The sequence below is a fragment of the Pelmatolapia mariae genome, unplaced genomic scaffold, assembly GCF_036321145.2.
Source record: "Pelmatolapia mariae isolate MD_Pm_ZW unplaced genomic scaffold, Pm_UMD_F_2 NODE_ptg000191l+_length_151398_cov_1, whole genome shotgun sequence".
NCBI lineage: Eukaryota > Metazoa > Chordata > Actinopteri > Cichliformes > Cichlidae > Pelmatolapia > Pelmatolapia mariae.
In genome coordinates, this window is record NW_027051887.1 from 81,220 (window position 1) to 95,988 (window position 14,769).

Here is a 14,769-nt window from a genome sequence, read left to right on the forward strand (position 1 = left end):
TGACTGAACTCATCAAATGAGCCGCGGGCGCCGAGGCCGTAGCTGAATTAACCAATGAAGAGTGACAGCTGGTTAATCAGGAAGTAATTAAATCACTCAAACGGGCACGCTGTTTTGTTTTGACGGGAGTGCGTAGGGCGGAAGTTTGAACAGCAGGAGGCTAACGTCAGGATATCGCGCTATAGCCGTTTTTGGCTCCTCTAAAATGGACATATTTGTCCTGAAGTGTTTTTTCCTGCTGGTCCTTCACACGTCGGCGTATCCTGCTGCCGCGCGGAGAGGTAGGTAGGGTTTGGACTTCAGGTGTAATCTGATTGCTGCTAGCAAAACATCATAGACTTTTTAATGACTGTAACTTGGTTAACTTATATTGGCTGTAATGAGTGCTGAATATTTATTGACTCAGTGGCTGGTGCTACTGTTGGCTGTTAGTTTAATTTAATTTACCAACTGAATGGCGCTTTGTTTGGTATGTTTTACGCGTTCAGCTTATTTTCAGGTTCCGTGGCTGATTTGAGGGCGTGGAGAGAAAGTGAGTAATCTGTGATTGTGTTTGCTTTCAGAGAGGAAAAATGTCCTTTTCATCATGGCAGATGATTTGCGGACATCTCTGGGGTGCTATGGGGATCCGGTGGCTAAATCGCCCAACATTGACCAGCTGGCATCCAGAGGCCAAGTCTTTGTCAATGCCTTTGCGCAGGTCAGTCTCATTGTTCGCGTTAGCTGTGGTGAATTGAACTGCATTGCTTAACCTCACTGGATCTCTCTTTTCCTCTCTCAGCAAGCTGTGTGCGGTCCCAGTCGGGTATCCATGTTAACCAGTCGCAGACCAGACACAACCAGGCTCTATGACTTCAACTCCTACTGGAGAGTCCATTCTGGAAACTACACGACCCTGCCACAGTACTTTAAATCTCAAGGGTACTTCACTATGTCTGTGGGCAAGGTGTTTCACCCAGGTAGGTTTAACCAGGTGCATTTTGAATAGAAATCCACAAAGAACTGCACATGCACCACTTTCCAGTAGGATAGCTGTGAAAATAATGGTTGTTTTTCTCACTCTGTAGGCATTGCCTCCAACAATACTGACGACTATCCTTACAGCTGGTCCATCCCAGCCTATCACCCACCTTCATTCACATATGAGAAAAAAAAGGTACGACTTTCACCGTGTTGATTATAAAAGGAGCCTTTCAAATGGAGAGCCTGTTTCTCAATGTTAATGATCCTTTAGCACACCGTGATTCATCACTTTTCGAGAGGTACCCCCTCAGGGAATAATTCACATGTATCAGTAGCCCCCCCCCCCTACTAATAATAAAGAAGTTACAACATTTAACAACTTATTTCTTTCTGCTTTTCAGTCCTACACGTTCTCTTCTGTGCTTCTCAAACTCATCTTTTCCTACATTTGAATTTTTCTTTCTGACTTCATACTGAACTCTCCGATGTTGCCTTAGAGCTCTTGAGTTATGTTCCCTTTGTCCTGCTGTAACTGTTGTTGGCTGTGATTTCAGCAGTAGGGTGATTACTTGCGAGCTTCATTTGACGGTCGCTTTTTGCTACCCCATTCTTGTTTTGCAGAGTCTCCTTTGGTACAGGCCATCTCTGTAAATCCCTCCCCCAACATCCACTCTCACTAGGATGAAACTGTAACCACTCAGTTATTCCTCTAAACTGAATCACTGATTTTGATTTTTCAAAATCAATATTTCACCTGGTCAAGTAGCATACGTAGGATTCAAAATCTAAAAGGGAATCTTCAAGTATTAAAAAAACATATATATTAAGGTTAGATCAATGCCTGTTAGTTCTAACATGGTTCTTACTTCAAATATAAAGCAGACGTCTCAGTCAGCGTTACCTGCAGATATGATAAAATACTTTTATAAATGTGTTGTGCATTGGACCCATGTGCCATGTAAAGTTTCCAGTGACTTGATCTGTTCCAACCCTCACCTACAGCCATGAACTCTGGGTAATTGTCAACAGAACAGGGTTATGAATACAAGCTACCAACCAGTTACCTCATGGGCTACACATGCAGTGTCATGTCCCTTGTCTGGGGCAGCTGTAGAAGTTTTAGCATTCCCAAGTGTGTTATTTACTTATTTTTCTGTTGTCGACTAAAACCTGGAAATATCTTAAGTCTGTGTTGAGCTCAGACCTTATTTCATCCATCTAACCAAAATTCCAGGGATCTAAATTGATTTAGAAAAAAGGAACTGGGAGTATAAAGTGCTAACTCATTTCCTTATGACTCTTTTCTGTGGCAGAACTTTGATTCTATTTATGACTGAAAACTGTTTTCAACAAAACCTCTAAACACATCATCTACACTGGGTATCAAACTGCTTCTAGCAGCTAAAGATGTCACTTGTGAACTGATGGAAAGTACAGCAGAGCCCAAAGACATTGGTACATAAGAAAGTCGATTCTGGAATCTTTGTGGCCACAACACAACTTCAGATGTCGCATAATTTTCATACAAACGTTGTTTCCAGATGTGTAAAGGGGAGGATGGGAAACTCCACGTCAACTTGCTATGTGCTGTGAATGTGACCGAGCAGCCTGGGGGAACCCTCCCTGACCTGGAGAGCACAGAGGAGGCGGTGAGGTTACTGAAGAGTCGAGTCAACGATGACGATCCTTTCTTCTTGGCTGTGGGTTTTCATAAGCCGCATATACCTTTTAGGATTCCACAGGTTTGTCACTTATTATCCATGCCTACTGTTCCTCTGGACTGCTTGAACTCTACTGTACATGTTGGTTAGCTACATCAATACAGTTACAAAGTATTGATATGACTTCCCGGTGACTCTCTTCTTCAGTCCAGGCACTTAATACTTGCAGGTTTCACATAACTCACTTTCTGACTTGAACTAAGACTTTATAAGTCAGATATGAATCCTCTTATATTAAGCACTGAGGAGTAGAGCTGCACCATTATGGCCAACATGATTATCCCAATTACTTTGATCTATATTGAGATCCTGAATATTTATTATGATTATTCTTTTATTTTTAGTGACAAATATCACTTTTACAATGTTGCTGTGCTGCATTCCTGCTAATGTGCAAATGCTAAATTCAGTCAATCCCTGAAGTGAAATATAAATTTAAAAATTGCACAAAGTGAAATAAACAGGTCACTGCTTTCATTTTTGCACTGTGGTGCCGTCCTGGTGTTTAAACATGTTTCTAAATAAAGTTGCAAACGCACTCAGGCCGGGTGAAACAAATCTTTTGTTCTGTGAGTTGACCGTTTCCCTGAAGCCTTCACATTCACCGTGTTTAGTGGACGTGGTTGCGGCGGTGATTTCCGTGGGTTTTTGTGAGGTCGATGGAGTGACGAGCTGTGCGGCTTGTGTTTATGAACAGTCATAAGCAACCACTGCACTGGTGGCAGTTTGATTGGTGTTTGTTGCTGTGTGTTGCAGACGCAACTCTGCAGCTTTCTTTGCATGTGATTTGTTGTTGGTTAGTAACGCTCGCCCTAAATCTGAAGTATTTCCAAACAGTGGATAATGAGCCGCTGTGTGCAAGAATAGTCCCCGTCAGTAAACTCACTAATGATGCGGTTTGATTGAAAGGCTCATTGTCCTTATAAAAACATGCACAATCGTGTCAACTTTAATGTCAAAGATCAGATTTGAGTCTTTGGCTACAGTCCACGGGTAAAAACTGCAGTTCACTGAGCCTGAAGGAGATGCATCGGCTCAGGAGAAGCATGAAGCATGCCTGGTGTTTTTGACATTCACATGGTTGTGCACCATGAATTCGCCCTCGAGGGTCAGGCTGTCAACACAGAATTCTGATCTAAGCTGTCAAAGGGAAAAGGTTTGTGCAGACGACCTGAACTGTAGCAACCTGCTGTTCAAACAAAGGAGCCAGACCTCGCTGCTGTCCTTGACACAGTGAAGGAGCACGTCACAAATATGTTAGATATGGTCTGTAGCAGCAGGAGAGCTGGGAGTGCTGTATAGCTTCACGAGACGATAACCCTGAAGAAAAGAAAAGGGACATCAGAAGCATTTTGAATAAGTGTGGAGCTTAATGATTGCACTTTATATCACTATTGTAGCTCTAACTTTGAATGAATGAGTTGACCAAGATCAACATGATGATGTAGTGAACCTCAACTCAGAGCAGTGTTTTTAACAAGATACTAGTAATTTTATTTCAGTTGCTTAATATTTTATTACTCTAATGCTTGCTAAGTCTTGGAGTTTTGTAAGACCTGACTACAGAAAGCATTCAGTTGAATATTTCACTCATACTGACTGATTTATGAGTTTGCACAGTTTGCACAGTCCTGGAGTGAGCACTACAAGTCTGATTGGCAGCACTGAAAAGAAACGCAACGACTGCTGATGGAATCTGGGTTATTCACACCACGAACAGTAACTCACTGATGGTATACTCTATGCAATTCAGTTAGTCCTCAGCCCCTCAGTGAACAGCCTGTCCTTAGCACAAAGGTGGCTCGGTGTGTGAAGAGTGGAAGATATTGTTCTGCTGCTTAACAGTAATGTTCATTTGGACAAAAGAAGCCTATAAGAATATTGAAAACAATAAAGTACAACTGTAACGCAATAAAAACCAACGAGATCGATGTCTTGTGGTGGGTCAAAGGCCAGGGAGTGTAAATTTGTTGAGATGAGTTTTAAAGAGGAATACGTCTAGACCAGAATCAGAAATAATTCTGAGATTTTTCCACAGGAATACCTGACCCTGTATCCTCTAGACCAAATGACTCTGGCCTCTGACCCAGATGTCCCTGAACGCCTTCCCACTGTGGCCTACAACCCCTGGACAGATGTAAGGAAGCGAGAGGATGTGCAAAAGCTCAACATTAGCTTCCCCTATGGACCTATACCGAAAGACTTCCAGGTATGAACCAGCTGCTCTCAGCACCGATTTGGTTTGGTTACTGTGGTTGTTCTTCCTGAAGCGAACAGCAACACTGTAGTGTTTTATATCCTGTGTTCCAGCTGCGTATCCGTCAGCACTACTATGCTGCAGTGTCATATATGGATGCTCAAGTTGGTCGGCTGCTCAGTGCACTGGAAGAGCTGGGGCTGGCAGACAACACTATGGTGGTGTTCACCTCTGATCATGGTGAGGAGACGCGTAGCTGTATGAGATGCAGGCAGCTAATGCTAATCAGTTTTTTTGTTTGTTTGTTTCTTTCTTTTTAAGCATTCAGAAAAATAAGTTGCTAAAATATCTTTTATCAGGCGTTCTGTGCAAATTAAACAAAATATGGTTTATTGAGCTTGTCATGTTTACCTTGCACCACCAGATGGCACTGTTGTAACAGCAAATTGTGCCATGATTTGTTCCCATAAGTTTTTTTTTTTTTTCTACTCTCTCTACCCTCAGCTCTTTCTCTGCACCACTTACCTTTTTTGTTTTTTCAACTTTGTGACTGGAAAACTCTGTTCTCTTTTAATGTCTCATTCAGTGGAGAGCACTAGACTGAATCCTCTGTGTGACTGTTTGATGAATCACTGCGTAAAGCCCAGTCAAATGCCATCATTTTCATGACTGGGGCAAACATCAGTCAAATGTGTTGCCTTAAATGAAAAGTATTATTTGTATGACTGAGACTGATCAATTTCTTTGTCTCCTGTTTGCCCGAGTCTTAATGAACTGTGTGCTACTGGATTTCTGTTGCTGCAGGTTGGTCACTGGGTGAGCATGGTGAATGGGCTAAATACTCGAATTTTGATGTCGCAACACGCGTACCTCTGATCTTCTTTGTTCCTGGTGGCAATGAAGCCGGTACATCAACCTTCCCGTTTATAGACGTCTTAAGGGAATCTGTGCACAGCATCAAAAGTAAGACCCCCCCCAAAAAAAGCATTTAATAATATGCTTGTTTAACATTAATAAAGTCTTTGATTTCCATATAGAGCTTAAAAATGATTTACACAGGGATACACTTTGATATTTTGCCTCCAGAGAGCTTTTACTTCAAATGCAAGTGATGCAATAATCATGAAATTTAAGTGGAGGATGTTTAGTAAATGGTAGTGGAGATCTTGACTGGCTTCGTTTTAAGGCGTCTGTAATTGGGTGACTTTTATCTGTCTTAGGTGGCAAAGTTAGAAGTAGGCTGGTGGAGCTGGTGGATGTCTTTCCTACTGTGTCCTACCTGGCCGGCCTCAAAGTTCCCGTGCAGTGCCCTGACATTTCTTTCCAGGTATCAGGATATGAACATCAATCTATGTGTCTAATCACAAGAACAAATTGTAATCGGTCTACAGCTTTGACCTGGTTACCTGCAAAACGGATGATAATCCCATCAGCCTCGAAGACCAGTGTGCTCGGGACAGCACCTTTGTGCTGTCAATCAGACTTTAGCTGGATATGAGCGCCTGAGCGGGGAATAAGTGTTCATGTCGAGCTAGATTTTTCTTCAAAGTAGAGAATACCACAGCTGGTAGAAGTTCCTGATGCCTATAAGTCTTTAAAAAAACTCTGAGGTTTATTAAAACTGAAAATAAATTGATGCTGTGAATGTCTGCTTAATGCTAACATGTTACTATTGTCGCAGTAAGCGTGGCTGTAATCAGACAAACCTCTGCATCACTGCTGCAATAGAAGAACTCTGAACTCTGTTTTCTCCGGGTTGCAGCAGCTCCCTCTGCGTAATCTGTAAATCTGTGCTTCTGCATTCATATCACTGAAATGGCCTCAGATTTTTCTCGCCATTGTTGTCGCGCACTGCAAAAGTGACAGCGTTCCCACTCCCAGGCTGTACAGTTCGTCGGCACATATGCGAAACAGCTGAAATGGTTCACACGAGTCCATTAGCAGCCTCTCACTACGAACACGCCGGACTACTACAATCGGCTTTCATTGATCTTCAGACTGTGTTCATACTACACTCTCTGCCTAACGAGACCAGAAGAGAACTCCATCCATCTATCTTCTTAACTGCTTATCCACGCAGGGCTGCAGAAGGCTGGAGGCTCTCGGAGCTGACAGGGTGTGCCCTATCATTCGGATAGGTCGCCGTTCCATCTGGACTCTAACAGAAAGAGACAGATAATCAGGCAGCCAATTAAGAACCATCAGTGGGCCTAACATGCTCGTCTAAAGAGCGTGGGGAAAGCAGAGCACCTTCTCGGGACCTTCTAGTGGTGAAGCAGCTCTTTGCCTCCCACCGTACCTGAACTAATATCTGCAGCTTAAAGCATCATGTCATTGCGATCGGAGTTCAAATGACGTTGCGTTAATATGACAAAGTAAACCGAACGAAGGCCAAAGATAGCAGGCATGAATGTGATCCAACTACCCCTGACATCTATTCCCTTCACCTGTTTAGCCCGTTTTCTTGCCTTCAGGTGGATTTGTGTACTGAAGGAGAAAACCGTGCCTACGCTGCGCCACAAGGGCAAAGCGAGAGGACTCCAGAAGATGTAGCTTTCAGCCAATATCCTCGCCCTGCTGATGCACCACAGGTAGGTAGTTTGTTTCAAAAAAGGAAAAGCTAAAAGCTCTCATTAGCCGGCTAAGGTTAACTCATTAGTTTTGTATCAGTGTGGAAGTAATTGCAGAGCAGAAGGCAGGCATGTTATTAATACAGACGTGTCTTGATGCTGCTTTAATAAGTTGATTATGAATTTGCAGTTAAATGTCTGAATTTGCAGAGGTCAGCCACTGACATGAGTGTGTGTGCGCGCGTGCGTTACTGGAGCCGCCACCATCGAGCACAGTCGTTGCATTAAAGTATCCAGGCCAGTGCTGCTCCTGCTGTAGGTTAATCTCTGTATGCAGGAGTTTGGCAGTCTGTCTGCAGCTGGCTCGCAGTTTGAGCTGGCAGCTGCAGATCTGACAGCGCTGCATGAGATTTCTCCAGCTCAAAGATGCTTTAAACTCCAAATTCTTCCCTTAGGAGAACTCTGACCTCCCTGACCTCAAAGACATAAAGATCATGGGTTACTCTCTGCGCACCTGGGACTACAGGTACACTCTGTGGCTGGGATTCAATCCCAAAACATTTCAGGTAGGTAACCACAAACTCGCCCCACATAACGGTCGTCTTCCTTTCATCAGCATCGTCTCTTTATTCTCCCCCGAGTGAGCGCGTTAGGCTCAGCCTGGGGACCTGATGGATCCATCCATCTTGTCTCACAATATGTTGGAGACGGAGAGAAGCAGATTAAATTTGTCTGTATCATCCATCCCGCTCTCCATCCAGGTGAATGTGTCTGACGTCCATGCTGGGGAGTTGTACATGTCAGCAGACGACCCCGGTCAGGACAAGAACATCTTCAATAACTCTGATTACAGTGAGATAATGAGGAAGACTGCCAGCCTTCCTCAGGTAAGTTGGAATTCATTTTATAGACTTTTCTCCTCTTAGACATCCATTTACTCACTTCCTGACCCGTGGTTGTCGTCCAGACTGTTGGTTTGCAGATGAGAATGAAGCTGCAGTTCCACTACCTCACAGCGGGGATGAAAACGAGCAGAGGGAAGCCATGAGGACGGGAACGAAGCACAACAGATGGGGACGAGTAAAAAGGGAAGATGGATGAGTGAAAGGGAAAAAAGGCTTGAACATGAATCGTATTATGTGCTGTCCATGTAATTTGTGTGCACTTGGTTCTTCAGGCTGATGTTTGTGCTTGAGAACTCATTGGTAGGCAGATCTCATGCTTTGACTTAGAGTGGAGTCCATGCTTAGCAGAATAGTTTGACACTAACAAAAGGAAACGCGCCTGTTTGCTGAAACTTGTAATTCATACATGATATGAATGCAGATACTTTATTTTAACCAAGCTCACCATATTTGTGTTACCAGTTAACCCCAGAGCTGGCTTGGTTAGTAAGGTGCACCCTTACATGATTCACTGACACATGTGTGGTTGGAGGAAAACTGGGCTTAGAACAAAATGTACTCAGTGGAGAAATGAACATTTGACTCAAAGCTGCAGTTTGAAGCCTTAATGAAATGTCATCGTGTGAGTCACGTTAGGATTGAACCACCATACTGTGGGCAGAAGCAGGGACACCGGTTACCAAACCTTTTTTCTTTTTGGTATCAGCGTGTGAACATGGTTTTTTTTTTTTCTTATTTAAAGTTGGGCATTTTAACACGGGAATCTGTGGGAACAGACGCAACCTTTGGAGCCGGCCACAAGTGCAGTTTTGGTATTTGCTTGTTTGCGTCATTTTCCCCCCCATACAGCTGTGTAGAGGAAGTGTAACCTTTGGAGCTCGAGCTGACTTATAGTCACCATACTAAGAGTGTCCCGGTTATTCAATCCAACTTTATTTTCCCTGAAAAAAACAAAAGCAAAACCATCATTCCTTTAACACATCCCATTAAACCCACAGGTGTCTGTGCAGCTGGACCACTGACGGGTTTCTGTGGAAATCTCCACCTCAGACTAGATAAACGTGGCATCTAGAAGTCTTTTCATTTAAAGGAATATTGAGGAAACTTGCAGAACTCCTTTTAATTAATGTTGACACCCATGTTTGTCTTCAGTGTACTGGTAAACTGCTTTAAGGGGAAGTCTCTCAGAATAGCAGCCGATAGGGACTTTTGTACTGTAGTGTTAAACAATATGACATTTCTATTTGCACTTGATGTTACTTGCAGCTATTTGCCCCCCCCCTCGTAAACAGTCAGTTCAGATCAGTTCAGAGACCTGGAATGAAGGGAGTAAAAGCCACCCATAATTAAATGCAAATGAAACAGACTGTAGCTACATTTACTGTGGTTCCAGTGCGTGAACAGTCGGTGCCGTGATAATTTAGAAGAAAGCAATTTCAGCTTGAACTTCAGGTCCAACAATGAATGGAAGGGATTTGCTCTGTCAACTTGTATTGTTGGCTGCACCGGCGTCATGTTAATGAGATCTAAATGAATCTTTTATCATCAGCTGGCTTCTGACAGGAGTGAGGATGTGGAAGAAATCTTAAGGTGGTTGCAGAGGTTCGTCTGTCCTGGTTTCCTGTGTGCTGTAACACGCCAAATCTCAGGAACAGTAATAATCTGTCAGTCAGTGCAGACTCTCATTTGCATTAGAGCATCCTGAAGAGTTCTTTCTGACGGGGGGGGGGGCACAGAATTAACCATATTTCAGGTTTTGCAAGAACACACTGTGTGTGTGTGTGTGTGTGTGTGTGTGTGTGTGTGTATATTTGTCTATTTTGATTATTAAAAATAAGAAATTGTTGTGCGTGAGCATTAAAAGTTTGTGATCACAGCTCCTGTGTGCGTGTTTGTCCTGCAGAAACACTTTGCTGCCTGTCCACGTGCCCCGCTGCTCTGTTGTAATGCGTTTTGTGTTCACTCACAGCAGAAGTGTAAAGCTGCAGGGTAGTGAAGCAGCTCCTCGGGGACCTCGCCAGTCTATTCTGTGTGCTCGCTCTCTTTACAGAATGAACGCTGCTCTCTGGCACTGGGGTTGTGTTTTTTTTTTTTGTTTTTTTGTTTTTGTTTTTTTTGTTTTTTTGGCTTGAGCTGAACATCTGCTAATTTGTGTGTGATGCCACCGAGTCGATCTGTCTGCGTGACACAAACGGTTAAAAGCCTTGTAATTGTGTTTTGAGATATCGAGTAAATTCAGTCCCAGACTTTTTTTTTTTTTTTTTTCCTGCCGTTTTCAATTTTCAAGCAATCATGCAGAACAATTTGTGGAACTCGGTTTGAAGTGAAGTCTGTACGCTACACATGAAAATCAAAAAAATCTGCAAAGAAGGCCAGGAAGGCACTTCACATGTCTCCCCTGCCAATTTCACACATGCTCTGATCATTTCCACTCCTCTTTTCATTTCATTTACTTCTCTTCATACCTGGTGCGTGTATATTTTTTTTTCCATTACATGAGCCTCCATCTGATCACCTGTTGAACGATAGTTAATCGTTGCACTCTAAGCAGCTTACCTTTGTTTCCCGTATCAATGAGTCTGATTTAACTGTTGGTGCCTCGCTCAGCAGCAGCCCACTCTCCACTATGACGAGGTTCACGCTCATACTCTGAAAATAAGAATTAGGTGTGAGTGAGTGAGAGCAGCTGCAACTGCTCTCCTCCACTCTTTGTATTCATCACAGCTCATATTTCTGCCTCAGCGGTTTTATCAGATCAATATTTATCATCACAAGCAGTGATCTCTGACCACCATCAAATTGATCTAATGGCAATTACACTGTTTACCTGGTGCTTTGTTTTGGTATTTTTCCTCTACCTCTCCCGCTGCCCTCTTTTCCTCTCACTCCATCTTACCTGCTCCTTCTCTCCAATCCACTCAGTCTTTGTCTCGCTCTCATCGTCTATCATTATGTTTCATACGCTGGTAATCGCATCACCGCTACGGGCTCGTATTTTGGCAGGTCACACTGCCTTTCTGTTAACCGTGGCGACATACACAATTACATTAGCGAGAGGGAGAGGGTGTGCACGCGTGCAGAAAGCGCTTAGCTCAGCTGCATTAAGACAAGAGTTCGTCTCAAGGGTGTGTGAATGAATCCAGGAACAGTAAACAAACTGTACTGTACTCCATCTCCCAATTACTTGATGAAGTGGACCTGAAGAGTACTTTGTCAGAGGAGCTGTTTTTCAGAACTGCCTGCTAATTAGCTGCTCTGCTGCTGCACGCAATACTGCAACTAAAACTAACTGCAGAGTCACTTACATGTTGTTCCTTTAGTGGTCAGTACCACTGCTAATGACACTGTTCACCCGTCACCTGTACAATAATGTAAAGCCATTAAATATATGGAAAAGAAAAAGAAGCAAAATGTTTTGCCTCTGTTCATATCGAAGATTAATTTTAAATAAATCACAACACCTTTTATGCCACTCTAATATTTTTGATGTTGGATTGTTTGGTGTTTTAACACTTAAGAGGTGCTGTATGTGTTAGTGTGTATTTATATCTTCCAACAAATTTATGCATTCTCTTGTGCTTAGAATTTGTCCATTTAAAAACACACAGGAGCAGGTTTCTGGTAGCCGCCACGCTGCGCCGCCATCTTGAATACAATGGCTGAGAAAGACGTCGCCTAATTGCATTTTATGTAGTAATCTAGAGAATGACCACATCTGTAGCGTGGCTCATAAGTTACTTTTACATCAAAGATCACAAATAGCTGAATACTCTGCTATAACCAGAGATGGGCAGTAACGGGCTACTGTAATCCGATTGCTTTTTTTTTTTTTTTTCAAGTAACAAGTAATGTAACGGATTACTATTGTAAAAGAAGTAATTAGATTACTGTTACTTTCCTGTAAGCACGCTGCGTTACTTAAAGTGTGGACGTAATCACATTACTTTGAGTTTGAATCCGTAAAAAGTGACAAAAACATTAGCGTCAGCTGTTCACTCTGTGTGGGAAGAAAACTTCTTTCTACAGCGAAAAGTTAAACTTCAAATCTGAGCGAGCAGCGAGCACGCTGCCACAGGAATGTGACATTCACAGAGAAACCCCCGGATCCCCCCCACTGACATGACGACTGTGGGCAAACCTCCACCTGCCCCAGTCCTGCTAAACAGGTGACAATAGATTTAAGAGTTGCGGAGTCTTTGATTTTATTTATTTCTGCTGTGTTTTACTTTCATCTATTTAAAAGAGTGTGGAGGAACACACAACATTATTTTATTTTATATGCTGGAATATGCAGACAGTAGATTTAAATGTTAAACAATTTCGTTAAGTCAAAGACAGTTACATATAATTTAATTTTTGCTTGATACAATGTGCATAAAGTTAAAAGATTAAAACTAAAAACTGTTTAAAAAGACACTTTTCCATTTGTTTCAATTTTATATGATGGGTTATGCATAAAAAAAATTAGAATTGGCCTGAAAGGTGTGTTGCTTTATTATATATTCAGGTTGTGTATCATGTTTTTGAAAAAGTAACTAATTAATTTTGAAAATAAGTCATCAGTAAAGTAATGGGATTACTTATTGGAGAAGTAATCAGTAATTAGTTACTAATTACTTTTTTTTTTTTTCAAATAACTTGACTAACACTGGCTATAACACACAAGTGTGTGTAAATAGCAGCTAGCTATAAGCTAATGTTATGCTAGGCTAAAGTGTCCTAAAATCTTTCACGTCCCGCCTGATAAACAGCTTCATTACATTTTCACATTGTATGAGAGTTTGTTTACTAAGTGTAAAACCGTGTTAGATGCACTTCAAAGACTAATGTTGGCTTAAAGAAGCTAATAAAAACTAACAGAGACAGAAACAGCAGCGCCTACTGACAAGATATCTGCGACAACTCACCTCAGTATCACAAGTTTTACAGCCTGGTCCAGAGTAAAGAGAGGTGGACACACAGTATATTGATAACTGAGGTAAACAGCAGCCTGACGGCCTGCACTCACTACAGGTGAACGGTGGCCGGAGTTATTTGTCCTACAGCGGCCACTGTAGCTGGGATTATACACTTGAATTGGGAGGGGTAAGAAAAACAATTCAGGTAACAGCAAACTGCAAAAAAACCAGCAGTTTTTGGGCGTCTAGCATTAGGCTAATTTTTTCAGCCCTGTTGAGCAAGCTAAAATTTGCATCAGGATAACTAAACAGGGATGCGCTACCTTTTAAATATGGCAGGGTTTAGATAGACCAGCGGTCCCCAACCCCTGGGTCACGGACCGGTACCGGGCCGCAAGAGTTGAGGCTTGGGTGTGAAATTAATGGTTTACAGGGTTTTTTTGTCAGGTTTTTATAGTTTTTATCATTTTTATCGTTAACTTGGTTTCCCTGGGTCTTTCCCCTGTGTGTTTTTGGTATCGGTACTTGTTTTATTTTGTTGTATTTATCCGCGACACCTTAAAGACTACTACTTCTCCTTCTGTTTGTATTTCAGGGTTTAAAACATTTCTAACATGCAATGTGAGACTTTAACCGGTTTTCCGAAGGTCTTTTCAGACCAGAGTAAGTGAACAGTTGCAAAGTAACAAACACTTTCACCAAGGAAACTGGGGTCTGCAGGACAAGCACTTTAAATGTGGCTTCTTGTTCAGTTGTTCTTCTAAGACAGTCATGAGGTAAGTAACCTGAATGAATATTGCCTGAAATCTTATAGTGTTGATTTTAGACTCACAAAATGTTATAGCTAGTGTAAAGTAATAAAGTAAAATTCTTTCTTGACATTCCTGACATATTTGGGGCTTTTGGTCTATTAAAATGCACACTGTCATCATTAAAATAAACAAAGCATTATCCTGGACCACAGCCTTTCCTGACCCTGAACGCAGACATCTGCATGGAGCATTGCGGAAGCAGCCGATTAGAAGTTGGACAAGATGCAATATGTTGCCTGTCAGTGTGAAACTAGTTTAATCAGGAGTCATTCAATTACAGCTGACGAGCTCTTACCTCGTTAGCGCCTCTGGAGCTGCGAACCACAGAGCTAAATAGAAAAACTCTCAGTTTTAACAAAATCACTTGGCAAAGAATGAGGGGGAGGGGCGGCCTATTAAAACTGCCACTCTGCAGATTGAGACGGAGGGAATGGATTAGTGAGTGGGTTTCTGTAATGAAACTGAATGGCTGTAATCAGCTCTTTGGTGGTAGCTGGTGACTGGTTGGTGGCTTTAACAAAAAGGAAAAAATATATTTTGAGTAAGATGTTAGAGCAATGTCAGACTGTTGTTTGGAACATGAAATCAATAAATATGAGAGAAAAAAAGATTTCAAGATGTTATATCAGTGATTCAGGAATGCAGCAGGAGTTTGTTCATTTATGGTATTGAAAAAGGTAAAAATTATGTTTTGATAGCACAA

General features: G+C 42.1%; 1 protein-coding gene across 2 annotated transcripts; it reads left to right on the forward strand.

Moving 5' to 3' along the window:
* Positions 1–121: 121 nt before the first annotated feature.
* LOC134622749 (iduronate 2-sulfatase-like) lies at positions 122–11,884 on the forward strand. 2 transcript variants are annotated; one of them, XM_063468106.1, is made up of 13 exons: positions 122–281; positions 564–700; positions 782–959; positions 1,068–1,156; positions 2,505–2,705; positions 4,723–4,893; positions 4,995–5,121; positions 5,686–5,844; positions 6,102–6,208; positions 7,356–7,472; positions 7,907–8,017; positions 8,213–8,338; positions 8,419–11,884. In XM_063468106.1, exons 1-13 carry the CDS (start codon positions 206–208, stop codon positions 8,497–8,499), a joined length of 1,680 nt encoding a protein of 559 aa, XP_063324176.1. In that variant the 5' UTR covers positions 122–205; the 3' UTR covers positions 8,500–11,884. The 2 variants fall into 2 exon arrangements, with proteins under 2 accessions (XP_063324176.1, XP_063324177.1); XM_063468107.1 differs by lacking the exons at positions 6,102–6,208; positions 7,907–8,017; positions 8,213–8,338; positions 8,419–11,884 and having other exon boundaries at positions 7,356–7,471.
* Positions 11,885–14,769: the final 2,885 nt, after the last annotated feature.

What these genes read in the sequence shown, in the direction of transcription:
- LOC134622749 (XM_063468106.1), top strand. Translation starts at nt 206, where the DNA reads ATGGACATATTTGTCCTGAAGTGTTTTTTCCTGCTGGTCCTTCACACG. An exon ending in TCCTGCTGCCGCGCGGAGAG is followed by an intron (nt 282 to 563) that starts GTAGGTAGGGTT and finishes GTTTGCTTTCAG; the next exon opens with AGAGGAAAAATGTCCTTTTC. An exon ending in GGTGTTCACCTCTGATCATG is followed by an intron (nt 5,122 to 5,685) that starts GTGAGGAGACGC and finishes CTGTTGCTGCAG; the next exon opens with GTTGGTCACTGGGTGAGCAT.